This window comes from Andrographis paniculata, unplaced genomic scaffold (genome assembly GCF_009805555.1).
Source record: "Andrographis paniculata isolate CXL003 unplaced genomic scaffold, ASM980555v1 Contig79END, whole genome shotgun sequence".
Taxonomy (NCBI): Eukaryota; Viridiplantae; Streptophyta; class Magnoliopsida; order Lamiales; family Acanthaceae; genus Andrographis; species Andrographis paniculata.
The window spans coordinates 2986014-2999715 of NW_026137616.1; the positions used below are offsets into that span (position 1 = coordinate 2986014).

Genomic DNA, 13702 nt, shown 5'->3' on the forward strand with positions numbered 1-13702 from the left:
AAGTTAATCAGGAGTGTTGCAGTAACTGGTGCAGTTACTAAGGGAGTTTTTCAAGAGGGTGGTGCTTTATGAACTTCCAAACATTGATTGTTAAATGGCGTTTGAAAGTCCCTTGGCGGCGGGCAAGTTGTTACGTACGAAATTTAGAATTAGGTTAAAAGCCCAAGGTAAAAAGAATAGTGGGCCTGGCAATAGAGTTGATTGAACTGACTGAAGGGCACCATGAGGAAATCAAGGAAAATAGGTTTATTACTAAGGAAAGTCTTCAGGTCGGTAGGTCCTCAAGTCGGAAGGTCATCAGGACGGAAGGACCTCAGGTCGGTAGGTCCTCAAGACGGAAGGACCTCAAGTCGGAAGGTTTTCAGGTCGGGAAGTCTTCAAGGCGGAAAGACCTCAGGACGGAAGGTTCTTTGGTCGGTAGGTCCTCAGGACGGAAAGACCTCAGGACGGAAGGTTCTTAGGTCGGTAGGTCCTCAGGACGGAAAGACCTCAGGTCGGAAGGTCTTCAGGTCGGGGGGCCATCAAGACGGAAAGACCTCAAGTCGGAAGGTCTTCAGGTCGGGAGGTCCGCAAGACGGAAAGACCTCAAGTCGGAAGGTCTTCAGGTCGGGAGGTCCGCAAGACGGAAAGACGATGAGTCGGAAGGTTTTCAAGTCGGGAGGTCCTCGATACGGAAAGTCGTCGAGATGGGATATCCGCAGGTCGGGTAAACTGTAGGTCGGATAGAAGGAGGAGTTGGACAAACGCGGAGGCCTTTGATCAAAGACAGGGGGCAGTTGATATGGAGGTCGGCCCAAGTGGGGTCGGGCGAAGAAGTAGGTCGGACGAAGGACGAAGTCGGGCCAAAAGAGCGGAAGGTCTGTGGTCGGCTCAAGGAGTGAAATATAGGGAATTTTGGTCTACTGGGGACACGTGTCAGCATGAGAAAGGTTGGAAGACGGTTGAGAAGGAGACGTTGTAACCGTTCGGGTGACAGTTTTCAGTACGGTTTCCCAGGAAATATTTAAGGATTTGGATCATCATTTGGCAAGGTATCTTCAATCAACTTCAACAAAGCAAAGTCAGATTTGGGGATCACCACTTTAAATTTCAGTCTTTTATTTTCCAGTTTATTTTCTGTACCATACAGTGTTTAGAGATTCCTAATCTCAGGCACTAATTAATCAAGTTTAAGGATATTTTCTATATCTTTGAATTTTACTTTATTTTTGTTGAAAAATTACATCAACAACTTTATTTAAATTTTCGTATCTACGGTAATACACTCATATTATGTAGGATGGAGGGAGTATATATATATATATGTAATAATGAAAATATATGTAACTATTATTTTTATATATATATGTGTGTGTGTGTTGGGTCGGGCCAACATGTCGAAAACTTGTTTTTCTTGAGCTATGAGTTATTTATAAGTTGTTTGGCTTGAGTGTGATCGAGAAGTTTGTTATAGTCGGAGCAGCTCAGAAAACATGCTAGAACATAGTAAACAGGGGCTAAATTGAGACCAATTATTTTGAGATAGAAGACTGAGTAAGATAGAAGATAGACCAAAAAGCAGTGAAAATAGTTTAAGCCAAAATTGATTAAATTTTTACCATCAAGACTGAGATAAATAAATTATCTCAAAATTTCCGAAAAATATACTGAATAGATAAAGACAAAGTGTGAATTAATTAAACTTTATCAAAATGAAGGAGTTAAAATATAAGTACTTATCCGTCGGAAATTACAGTCAAAAGATTATTCCGAAATATTTGATACGATTTGTTTTAAATTTCAAATAATTATTTATTTTCTTGGGTCGGGTCGAGGGCTTAGTAGATCAGATCATCCATACTATTGACAATGAGGCTCATTCTTAGTTAGTTTGACTCTTGGAGTCTTGGCCTCAGTTTGAGACAATTGGAACTCATGCCACTTTCTTTTCTTGGCCAAAGTAGAGATGGGTTTGTCTAAGTCTGATGATGATGATGGGAGAGGTAGTTCCATTTGAATTTTTTTTTTCTGAGATTTAAATAGTAAAAAAATTTGAATTGGAATAGTGGTATGATGTGATATAAATATGTTTTGATGTGATATTTTGAATATAAAATTAATTTTAAGTATAATATAAAAAATAAAAAATAGGTGTTTGATTTGATATTTTTGAAAAAAAAAATGGATAAATAGTGAATTTGCAGTAAAATTCTCCAAACACTTTTACGGTGTGTTTGTTTGGGGGTTTGGATTTTGAGTTGAGATTTGAATAGTAAAAATTTTGAATTTGAATAGTTGTACGATGTGATATAAATAGGTGTTGATGTGATGTTTTGAATGTAAAATTGATTTTTTAGTATAATATAAAAAATGAAAAATATATGTTTTATTTGATGTTTTTTAGGAAAAAAAATTGAGATGAATAGTGAAAGTAAAATCCAATCCTCCAAACAAACACACCCTTAATGGCTACTCGAAAAATTGTTTAGCCTGAGTTAGAGAAAAGAGATTGTCATGAATTGAGCAGCCCAGCCCAGAAAATAAGCCAAAGGTGGCTTGTTTGTTTGAATGTTTGAATTTTAAATTGAGATTTGAATAGTAAATAATTTGAATTTAAATAGTTGTATGATGTGATATAAATATATATTGATGTGACGTTTTAAATGTAAATTAATTTTTAGTATGATATAAAAAAATAAAACATAAATATTTGATTTGATGTTTTTGGAGTAAAAATTTTACGTGAATAGTATAAATCCACACAAATCATTCAAACAAACAATAACAATCAATTTGTTATTCAAATATAGTACTATCTTTGTCCGGCTCTAAGGGTTCTATTTACTTTTTACGTGTTGGTTCTGGCTCTAAGGGTTCTATTTACTTTTTACGTATTGGTTTTTGAATATTTTAATTATTATATCAAGACGTAGTACAAATTTAAAAAAAAACAATTGCAAAAATACTTTTATTAATGTCTTGTAATACAGATAGAAGGACATTTTGTACAAAAAGAAATTATAGAAATATAAGAATATTTGTAATAAAAATACAATAACACAAAAGATAAATATAACTTTTCGAGGTGGACGGAAAGAGTATATTTTACTTTTTGTTATGCATATACTGATGTGAACACGCCGGCGTGTTCGAGAAATTATATATTGATGAAACTTTGTAAGACATACTCCAATAAGAGCATGTTTAATTAAACACACATGTATTGTGGCAATGATTTATATTTTTCGACACCCCATGTTGTGTAACAAAATATTACTCATTATGTCGTCCCGTAAGGGATGGCCTGGTGGTGTAGGGGTTGGATTTATAACTGTGAACCCCTGTCACACATGGTTCGCTTAGTGTATATCCAGTGCGCATTTCGGGTACCGACTGTGAATTCTCATGTCATTAAAAAAATAATAATAAAATAAAAAATCACTCATTCTATCACATTTATTGTGTCCATATTATTATTTTTTTTATCAGTTTCACATCTCATATTATTTTTTTTTTTTGGAATCCATAATTTGAAGGAAGGGAAGAATAAAGTCAAAAAAAAAATAAGGACCCCGTGAGGCAGGTAGGTGAAATTAGTTTCCCCATTCTAAATAAAACCTGTGAAAGAAAATTAATAAAATAAAACACAAAAAAAATGGATTTGTTTGTTTAGTGCTTTAATGTGACATAGGAGATTGAGTATATTAATAATTTTATTTTTTTTTTATATTCAATTATTGACGTTTGAAGAAATTATATATATATATATATTATAAAAATCCTACATATCAAAAAAAAAAAAAAAAAAAAAAAATGAATGAACAAAACCTATGGCAAGACTAGTTACAAAATATAATCTCAGCATTTAGATCATCTCCGACTCATCCATCTAAACTATTGCAAATTTTTACATTTTTGCAGGAGCTGATATAATAAAAATTTGCAGGAACTGATATAATAAATTATTAACTCATCTCCCATCATACTTTTTGTAGTAATTCATTTCAATAATACTCTCTATTTTTGCATGTCAAATAATATTATCTTTATATTTTATTTTATATACTTTATATAATTTTTAAAATTTATAATAACATCAAATATTTTACTTCATCCATCCATCTTTGAGGTCACATTTTACGTCATTGTATTTAACATTAAAAATATCTTTGTATTAGTATCATAAGACACTAATTGAAATATTTTTGTAATATTTTCTTAATTTGATATAATAATTAATATTCAAATATCAATACGCCAAAAGCAAATAGGACTTTTAAAACCGGATAGAGGTAATATTATTTTTATATATTTTATTTTAAAAATATTTTAAATATTATATTAATAAATTAAATTAATTATTATTATTTTTTATCTTAAAAATAATAAATAATTTTAAATTAAATAAATTAAAATTTTAATATTATTAAATAATATTTATGCAAAATAAAAATATATAATATTATTTGATTAAATATAATAAATACAATATAAAAAATAATTTACTTTATAAATAATAAAATAAAAAATCACAAAAAATAAAATAGATAAACAAAAATACAATTTTAAAAACTTTTAAATTAATTTTTAAATTGAAATAGAATAAAATTAATTTGAAAAAAAAAAATACCCCCTCGTGCATTTGGAAATTTTGCGTCTTGGGATTTTTAAAAATTATTTTAAATAATTAAACAATGAGATTTAATATAATATATTAATATTCAGCAAAAATATTCTATATTTAATACGATAGAATTTTTAAAAAAATAACCATCAACAAATATTCCCAAAATTTTGAAAATTATTTGGGCAAACAAGCCTTGCATTTTACAAAATCCAAAGATATTTATTCAATTCTCACGATATAACAAAAATTATCTCCAACCCTAAAATAACAAATCAATTTTCTGTAATTTCATTCTATCTATAAAAATTATCTCCAACCCTAAAATAACAAATCAATTTTCTGTAATTTCATTCTATCTATAAAAATTATCTCCAACCCTAAAATAACAAATCAATTTTCTGTAATTTCATTCTATCTATAAAAATTATCTCCAACCCTAAAATAACAAATCAATTTTCTGTAATTTCATTCTATCTATAATATCCCGGATACCACCTAGGGTTGAGCATTCAGATTTTCGGTTCACCGATCCGAAAATCCAAAATTTTTGAAAAAACAATCCGAGCCAAACCAAAATAACCGAAATTCAAAATCCGAAAATCCAAAATTTGAACTAAAAAATTCGAACCAAACCGAAAAATCCGAAATTTTAAATATTTTTTATTATTTTTTTTAATTTGTAAATTTCTTTTATATTTTATTATTATTTTTTAATATTAAATATATATATAATATATAAAAGTAAATATATTAAAATATAATTAATAATTTTGAGTTTTTTATATTAAAATATAATATTTTCTAATAAAATATTAAATATATATAATAATAATAATAAAATATATTAAAATATTATATTTCGAATTTCGAATTGATTCAGATTTTATGTATACCGATCCGATCTGATCCGAAAATCCAAAATTTGTCAAAAATTCAATCCGAACCAATCCGAAAAATTCAAATCAAATTTTAAATTTCAGTTTGGTTTGGTAATTTTTGAATTTCGAATATTTTGCTCACCCCTAATATGACTACTACCTTACATCAGCCGTGGCGGATTTGAACTCATGACCTCGAGTTTACAAGTCTACGCCCACAAGAAAACCCCTTACGGGGGACACCTAATACCCCACCCCGTAATTAACAGATCATATCTAACATATTAAACCTTAAAATCATAACAATCAAAACCTATTTTCATTAAATATATATACATATATATAATATTAATCTCCAAGAACTGCAACGCACAAGCAAAACAAAGACAAATAATAGACTTGAGAACAAAACTAGAACAATAACTATGGCACAACCCACCGCTATGGTAACCTGACTGCATTAAAGAATTGAACTTTGTCCGAATTTTGATCCACCTTTTTACCAAGAAATTAACTACTTGCCAGTTAGCAGTTTACCTGTCTCTCCATGACTCCCATTATGTGCTCTTCTTCTTTTCCCTGTATAAAAATGGGGTTTCCTCCTTCCTCTTACCTGCACACTAACACACACAAACCAGAAACAATACTGCTAAATGTTATAGGAACTATGACTTGGTTTTGGGTCATAATATTTCTATATTTCAGAGCTATTATTTATGCCGAGGGCAACGATAAGCATCCATCATCAGCAGCAATCATCGGGACTGTCTACTGTGACACTTGCTTCCACCATTATTCCCCTCAATTCATCGCAGGTTTTTATTCAATACTTTTGCTTTAATTGCTAAACAGACGATTTTAGTTGAAGTTTGGATCATACCCGGCGTCTGCGCGCAGGTGCAACTGTTGCAGTGGAATGCAGGGAGACGAGGCTGGGGTTTCGACAGGAAGTGAAGACCGACAAGCAGGGAGAGTTCAAAGTCCATCTCCCGCCATTTATCGGCAAACATTTCAAGAGAATCAAGGGCTGCTCGGTGAAGCTCGTCAGGAGCAATCATCCCTACTGCGCCGTGGCCGCCACTGCAGCCTCGTCGAATCTCCACCTCAAATCAAGAAAGGACGGGAAGCACATTTTTTCGGCAGGGTTCTTCACTTTTAAGCCGTTGAAACAGCCACAGCTGTGCGATCAGAAACCGAGCATCAATGTCAATATACTGAACTCACCCCTAGTTTCGAGCCCCGATGATCTCTCGTTCCCGCCACCACTTCAAGATCCACCCTCTGATCCACCAGCCTTGGGCGGCGGGTACCTCCCACCGCTGCCACGTCTGCCGCCTCTGCCGCCATTGCCAAGGCTTCCACCTCTGCCTGGATACCCATTTCTGCCGCCTGCATCACAATCATCCGAGAATACAATTCAGAAGCCAATGGAATTTCCATTACCTCAAACTCCAAAACCTGGCATTCCTTCTACTTTTCCTTTGCCTTCTTCTCCGCCGCCTTCGTTCCAGCTTCCACCTGTTCCTGGCTCAACTCCATCTTCTCCTATCCCCCTTCCTTCTTTTCCCGAACCACCGCTCCCCGGATTCCCTGGTGTGCCACCAGCTGAGGTGTCTTCTAAGTCAAGAACGAGCTATCCTTGATTTTTAGCAGCTACGTCTTGTGTAACAGAAATAAAATAAGTAATCTGCTTACTTTTGACATTAGTTGGCTTCATTTATGCTAAATGGCTTTAGACCTATGGCTATTCTAAACATAATGTAGAATGATATAGCAAAATAGCAGAGATGTGTACGCTAGCTAATCATACTTATAAATAACAAAATATTGCATGTAACAATGTTTTCCCTATCCATAGCCGAATCCAGAATCGAGATGGTAGAACATAGAATTTCGTGAACAATAAATGCATATCACATACCAAAGATAAACTAAAAACTTTCTCAAAGAGAGGTAAGTATATCTTAGATCATTGTTAGATGTATGCAACACACATTGAGACATTACATCAATACGAATTAGGGTAATCAAAACTCAATTACTTGAAACTACATAACAATAGGAAGTAAAGATCAATACACTTACGTCACTATAACTTGAAGTGGCCTTTTGTTTGGAACCTCAAACTTTCTTGTCTCCTGTAGTGGGTTTGGTGTCATCCTCTGACCGACTCGAGGAGAATAAAAACAGATTATATTAACTACTATATCATTCCAAATCACTTCATGAACCAACATTGAAAGAAACCTTCGTAATATCATCCATCTATTCCAGCAGAAACTCAGAGAAAAGTTGAGTCTGTGTTAAAAGTTCATCAAGTTTACCGAACTGGATGTCACTCAAGCAAGTTTCTTCCTTCGGCTCATCTGCTGTATCCTCCTCTTCTATCAGCCACTCTTCCTCAAGATTCTTTTCTTTAGCTATCTCTGAATCAACATTAATGCTCTCATTACAATTCTTCATCTCAAAATCACGAGACAGGTATAGGAACAAAAAATAGAAATGAGAAATAATATCAGCAAATGGCAAAAACAATATACATTAGAAGTGACAAATTAAAATAGCTCAACTGACCAAAGATGTAATGTAATAAAGATTTTTTCAAAACTAGAAAAAACTTACTAAAAGTAAAAGAAAAATTAAACATTTAAAACATTTAAGTTTCAAATTGAAAACAAAAAAGAACACACAACAAACACGAAAATGCACACAACACACCAAAATGGTTCTCAATTTTTCGAAAAAAAAAGGTCTGCAGTGAGATTTGGCTTTTCAAAGAAAATACAAAATAAAAAAAAGCTAAACTTAATGTAACTGTACCTCGTCCTCGAGCACAGAGGTAGGAGAATCTGCCACAGTTTCGCTCAACACCTTGCTATCGGACAAAAAATATTAAACCAAAAAGTTTGCAGATCAAGTACAACATCAAGGAGCCTAGAACAATGAACTTAAGAAACAAGCTGCTATGTTTGTCACCTTTCTATCTGCATAATATGTAGCTCAAACAAGGGAGCACATTGAATGTAAGACAAGTTGAAATTGATGGTAAACAGGTTTATATTCAGCACAAAGAAAGATATTGGCATCACAATATTAGCATTATAAAATATAGTAAATTAAATTTGAAAAAGAGTCGAGCAAAGAGTGATGTAAATGTCTTCAGGATCACAGCACAAGATCCTGCTTGTGACACAAAAACATGTGCCTACAAAATTGTTACAAGAGAGTATGCTTCCATTAATTCATTGCATCATAGTCATCTAACTTCTCATTATATTCCAAGACCTTCCTCTTTATCTTTGACGTGTCAACCCAAGTAATAAAGTCTTCCATATTCCTTGTTACCAGAAATGCAGGATCAGTAACAGTATCTGGTCCAACACGAATATGCCCTTGCTCAACATAAGTAACTGCTTCTTTCAAGTGTTCTGCAAACTTCAACCGCACAAGGACTGTTGCAAGCCTACGTCTGAATCAAATACAAATGAGAAAGGAACGCACCTTAGAAATTGCTTTGAAAGTAATTTTTTGTTATCAGACAAATTATTTCTTTTTTAAGTCGTCACTCTTGAATGTTATTCTTTGCCAAACATAGCAACAGAAATAACATTTGGGTTCTAAAAGTACTTTGCCACTTTGAATGCCAAGTAACATTGGACAATTTGTGAATCTAATTTTGCTAAAATTCATCGACGGCTTTTATCCCATCAGAAAAATAGATAACATCATAACTGTGTTTTAAGGCACATTCTTGTCTATACTTAAAAATAACATAGCTTTTTCCAACTAATGTCTTTCCTTTCCCCTCTTAAGATGAACCGAAATGTTTGTTTTCTACTAATGGTACAAGAGCACTCTCAGTTTCACATCTGTGTCCCCATTTCTCTTCCAAAGCACTCAATATTACTTCTTTTTTTTTCTATATGTAGCGTCTATAGATTCATGTCAACATTTTCATTTTAGCTACCATATAATTTACATTTAACTTTCTATAATTTGGATCATAGAGTATAGTTAGTCTCAGAAAAGTCATATAGAATTTCTCTTTGTCATTGAAAAACTCTACCATCACATAACACGAATTAAGCAATTTCATCCTACCATTATCACTTCAACAGTTACTACTCCATTTTGCAGTTATGGCATCCAGATGTGTGACCCCAAGCTTTTAATTTAAAAGTTACACCTCTAATCTCAGTGACAAAAATACTACCATTCTTAAATATATTCATAATGTTGCAAAATTTAGGGGGTAAGTGTGGCCTTAAAGTGAATCCTAGGTGCAAACTTAACAGTATTCAGAAAATCACTTGATAGCTATACAGTCATTCCTACACATTATATATCAATATATTAATACAAATCTAATTTCCTAAGATAGCATGATAATTATTCACTACAATCACCTGGGCTAAAAATTCCAAGTATTTACACACATTATATTGAGCAACAAAATATATGTTCTTACAGAACAGTTTAAAAATAAATTTCACTCCACAATTACCTGCAGAAAGATGATACAGACAAATGCTCACACAAAGACAAGCTTTTACGAGATGGAATCACTCCCATGTTGTACCTAAATAAAAGGAAAAATCAAAAGTTGCGAATCTGAGACACTATTCAAAGCATATTATCAAACTATATCACCACAATTAAAATCACTCACAGCTTTTCAAGCAAGCCGTCTGTCATCTCAATTCGAAAAGGATCTCTCGGATCCATCTGCTTTAGTATGTTCACCAGCTTCTGCACCGTTCTACACAAACTCGAGTACCTAAAAGCACAGCAGCAATTCACCTCTAAAGCTATAACAACAACAACAACAACAAAATAGACTAAAACAGGCACTATGAGCGCCAAAACTAATTCATACGGTGACGCATAATCTTTGTCAATTTCACTAATTCAACTGTAAAATAGCGACGAACAGAGTTTAGCGTTACTTTTTGTAATCGTCTCGTTCGGTGACGTGATAGCGATGGATGATGAGGTTTTCCCGCTGGCCGCCTTCTCTCTTCCATTCCAGAAAATTAACTTTCTTCAATAATTTCTTCTCATGATACTTCAATTTCCTCATCTTCTACAACGAATCTGTACGGAGCTCGTATGAGGGGGCAACGACGCAGACCAAAACCCTACTGCAAAGCCCTGTGTATACAAAAGCCGAAAGGAAGAGAAAAAATAGACTTACCCAACCGGTTTCGAACCGGTGTTTATCAGATCGAACCGCGAATCGGCGGTTCAGCAATTTTTTTAATTTATTTATTTATTTTTGTGAAAAACGTATGAACCATATCGTCCTTTTACCTTCACCCGGATCGGAAGTCGCCTCTTTTATTAAGGGTGTGTTTGTTTGGAAGTTTGGATTTTGAGTTGGGATTTGAATAGTAAAAATTTTAAATTTGAATAGTTGTATGATGTGATATAAATAGGTGTTGATGTGATGCTTTGAATGTAAAATTGATTTTTAGTATAATATAAAAAATAAAAAATAAGTGTTTGATTTAATGTTTTTGGGGGGGAAAAATTAGATGAATAGTGAAAAAAGAATTCAATCCCTCAAACAAACACACCCTTATTTTATTAGGCTAGATTTGGATAGAAAGATTTTAGGTTAGCTAGGTTGACAGTAATTTATTTAATTAATATTTTATTAATATATATAATTAAAAATATTATTTTTTTAAAATATATATATATTTTTATAAATATCACATGAAAATGATGAAAATTATAATGTGACGATAAAAAAATATATATATTTATTAATTTATTTATTTTTATTTGAAAAATTATAATAGGCGAATTTGGTGTATATATCTATTTTTTATTTAACTGATGTAATGTAATAAAATATATTAATTTGTTTTAATTTTTAACATGTGCGTGTGTCTTAAAATATAAAATATTGCAAAAATACGTGAAATTGAGAAAGTAATATTTAAACAAAAACTTAAATCTAACACTATAGATCAATTTCAAATTACAATCAAATAAATTCAATACTTGTTTTGTCAATTATGGGTTTTGATTTTTTTTTAATACTCCCTCCGTCGTATCATATTCATTTATTTTTTGACAATATTTTATAAATAATAGTACAATAAAAAATAATATTAATTTTTTTCGGTAAACTCATTGACTTTAGTAACATTATTTGTAACATTGTGTAAAGTAAAATACTAGTAAATTACTAAAAAAATAAATAAATAAATATATTTGAGTTGGATATATAAAAATGTCAAAATAATTACATATGTTTCATATGGAGAAAATAGTAAGAATAAAGTAGTAGTTTAATATAATATAAATAAATATTATGATATTTTAAATATAAGATTAAATTTTAAAATAATATAAAAATTAAAAATAGTTATTTGATTTGATATTTTTAAAAAATAAATAAATAATAGTAAAAATTTTATGAAAAATTACAAAAGAAAATTAATATTATTTTGTAAAAAATAATATATTTTTATTAAAATAAATAAATAGCGTTGATTTAAAAAAAGAAATCACAGTCAAATAAAATAAAAAATAGTAAAAAAGAAATGAACTAATTTTCATTTTGCCCCTTTTTTTTCAAAATAAATATTACAAGGTACATAGGATTTACAAAAATAAAATTAGGGAGTTTGTTCTCCTAATTTGTTTATAGTGATATAATTTTCAACTAATGCTATATAAAAAAATATATAATATAAAAATATATTTACACAATATATATTCTTTTTATATACAAAGATTTCAACAAATTTTTATATTTATTACAGAAAAGCATCCTATATTTTTAAATTTTTTTTTCTAATTTTTTATAAAATAAATTTATTTTTTTTTTATTTTAAGCATAAATAATATTTGCTTATTAATCTAACTTTTACTGAAATCTATTCAAATTGAATAATAAATATATATATATATATACTTAAAACTCAAACCAAACAAATAAAATAGATATCTATGGTTTTTATTTTTTTCAATATGTATAATTTTACTTTGAGTTTGAAGTTCAATTTAAATATGAAATAATAATAATAATAATAATAATAATAATAATAATAATAATAATGATGATGGTATACTCTCATTGAGCACCTTAAATTTCAAATAGAAAACAAACAAATATGATATTACCGCTGGATTATATTATAAAAAAACAAAGAAATCTGATATATATACTGAATTATTATAATATACATGCATTATGGGTTGGCCTGAACATTTTTATACCCGTACATATTTAAGTATAAAATGATACTTCAATTCCCATGTATTATTTTTTTAATTTTTGTAATAGATTAATAAAAGATAATATTTTATTATTAATAAAAATATATAAAATAATTTTAATAACTTTATTCTTTATACTTTATGTACATAGTAAAATATTTGTAATTTATATAAAAAATTAATATTTCCTTTAATTATACATAGTAATATATTTGTAATTTATATAAAAAATTAACATTGACGGAGTTACTGTAGATACAAAAATTTAGAATAAATATAATTATTGAATGTATTAGTAAAAATAAATTCATATAATATAAATAATAAAGATAATTAATGGAATTATTTTCCCCAAAAAAAAAGTAAAGTGACATTAAATGTATAAAATGTAAGACGGGCTGAAACGACAAACTTTTTGAGTGAGACAAAATATAATAATATAAAATATTTCAGTTGGAACGGATAAAGTATTTATTTATATTATAGTATAAAATAAAATATTCTAAAAAAAACACAAGTAAACGAAGGCAAAAAGATTCTACAACACAGCCTTAAAAGTGCCTTAACCAACATGGCAAAAAATGTAGAAACCCACACATGACATGAATACATAAGCAGGCTATGGCAGCAAATAAATCATGAAAAAAATTCTGTGGTTTTACAAACATAACTTCACATTCTGCCGGAAAAAAAACACCATGCATACGCCCCGGCCGATGAGGGGAGGCCGGCGACCTGCTAGAGTTAAGATAATAATGAGCAAACCAACTACCAAAGACGATACGATTCAAACCAACTACCAAAGACGATACAATTCAGTAGAGAAATATATCAACGGCTCATGAATAATGTCAACAATTGTGTAGTGTTTACTAAGTTCCCTGATTTACCGACTAGAATTCAAGAACTAAACATACCCTCATCGCAAAATACAAATCCCTAATGCATTATATACCCTGGATGTATCGAAATCTATCTATAATGA

At 30.5% G+C, this 13702-nt stretch overlaps 1 protein-coding gene and 1 long non-coding RNA gene across 2 annotated transcripts; both read right to left on the reverse strand.

Annotated features, from left to right (window-relative positions):
• Window positions 1-5633: 5633 nt before the first annotated feature.
• LOC127240227 (uncharacterized) lies at window positions 5634-8366 on the reverse strand. Its single transcript, XR_007836316.1, has 4 exons — window positions 8305-8366; window positions 7570-7910; window positions 6365-7143; window positions 5634-6104 (listed from the first exon to the last, which is right to left on the reverse strand). It is a non-coding gene; the product is annotated as an uncharacterized LOC127240227 (long non-coding RNA).
• Window positions 8367-8513: 147 nt separating this feature from the next.
• LOC127240221 (uncharacterized) lies at window positions 8514-10650 on the reverse strand. Its single transcript, XM_051258777.1, has 4 exons — window positions 10431-10650; window positions 10154-10261; window positions 9989-10063; window positions 8514-8953 (listed from the first exon to the last, which is right to left on the reverse strand). The coding sequence occupies exons 1-4, from the start codon at window positions 10562-10564 to the stop codon at window positions 8722-8724; spliced, it is 549 nt and encodes a 182-aa protein (XP_051114734.1). The 5' UTR covers window positions 10565-10650; the 3' UTR covers window positions 8514-8721.
• Between the last annotated feature and the right edge of the window lie 3052 nt (window positions 10651-13702).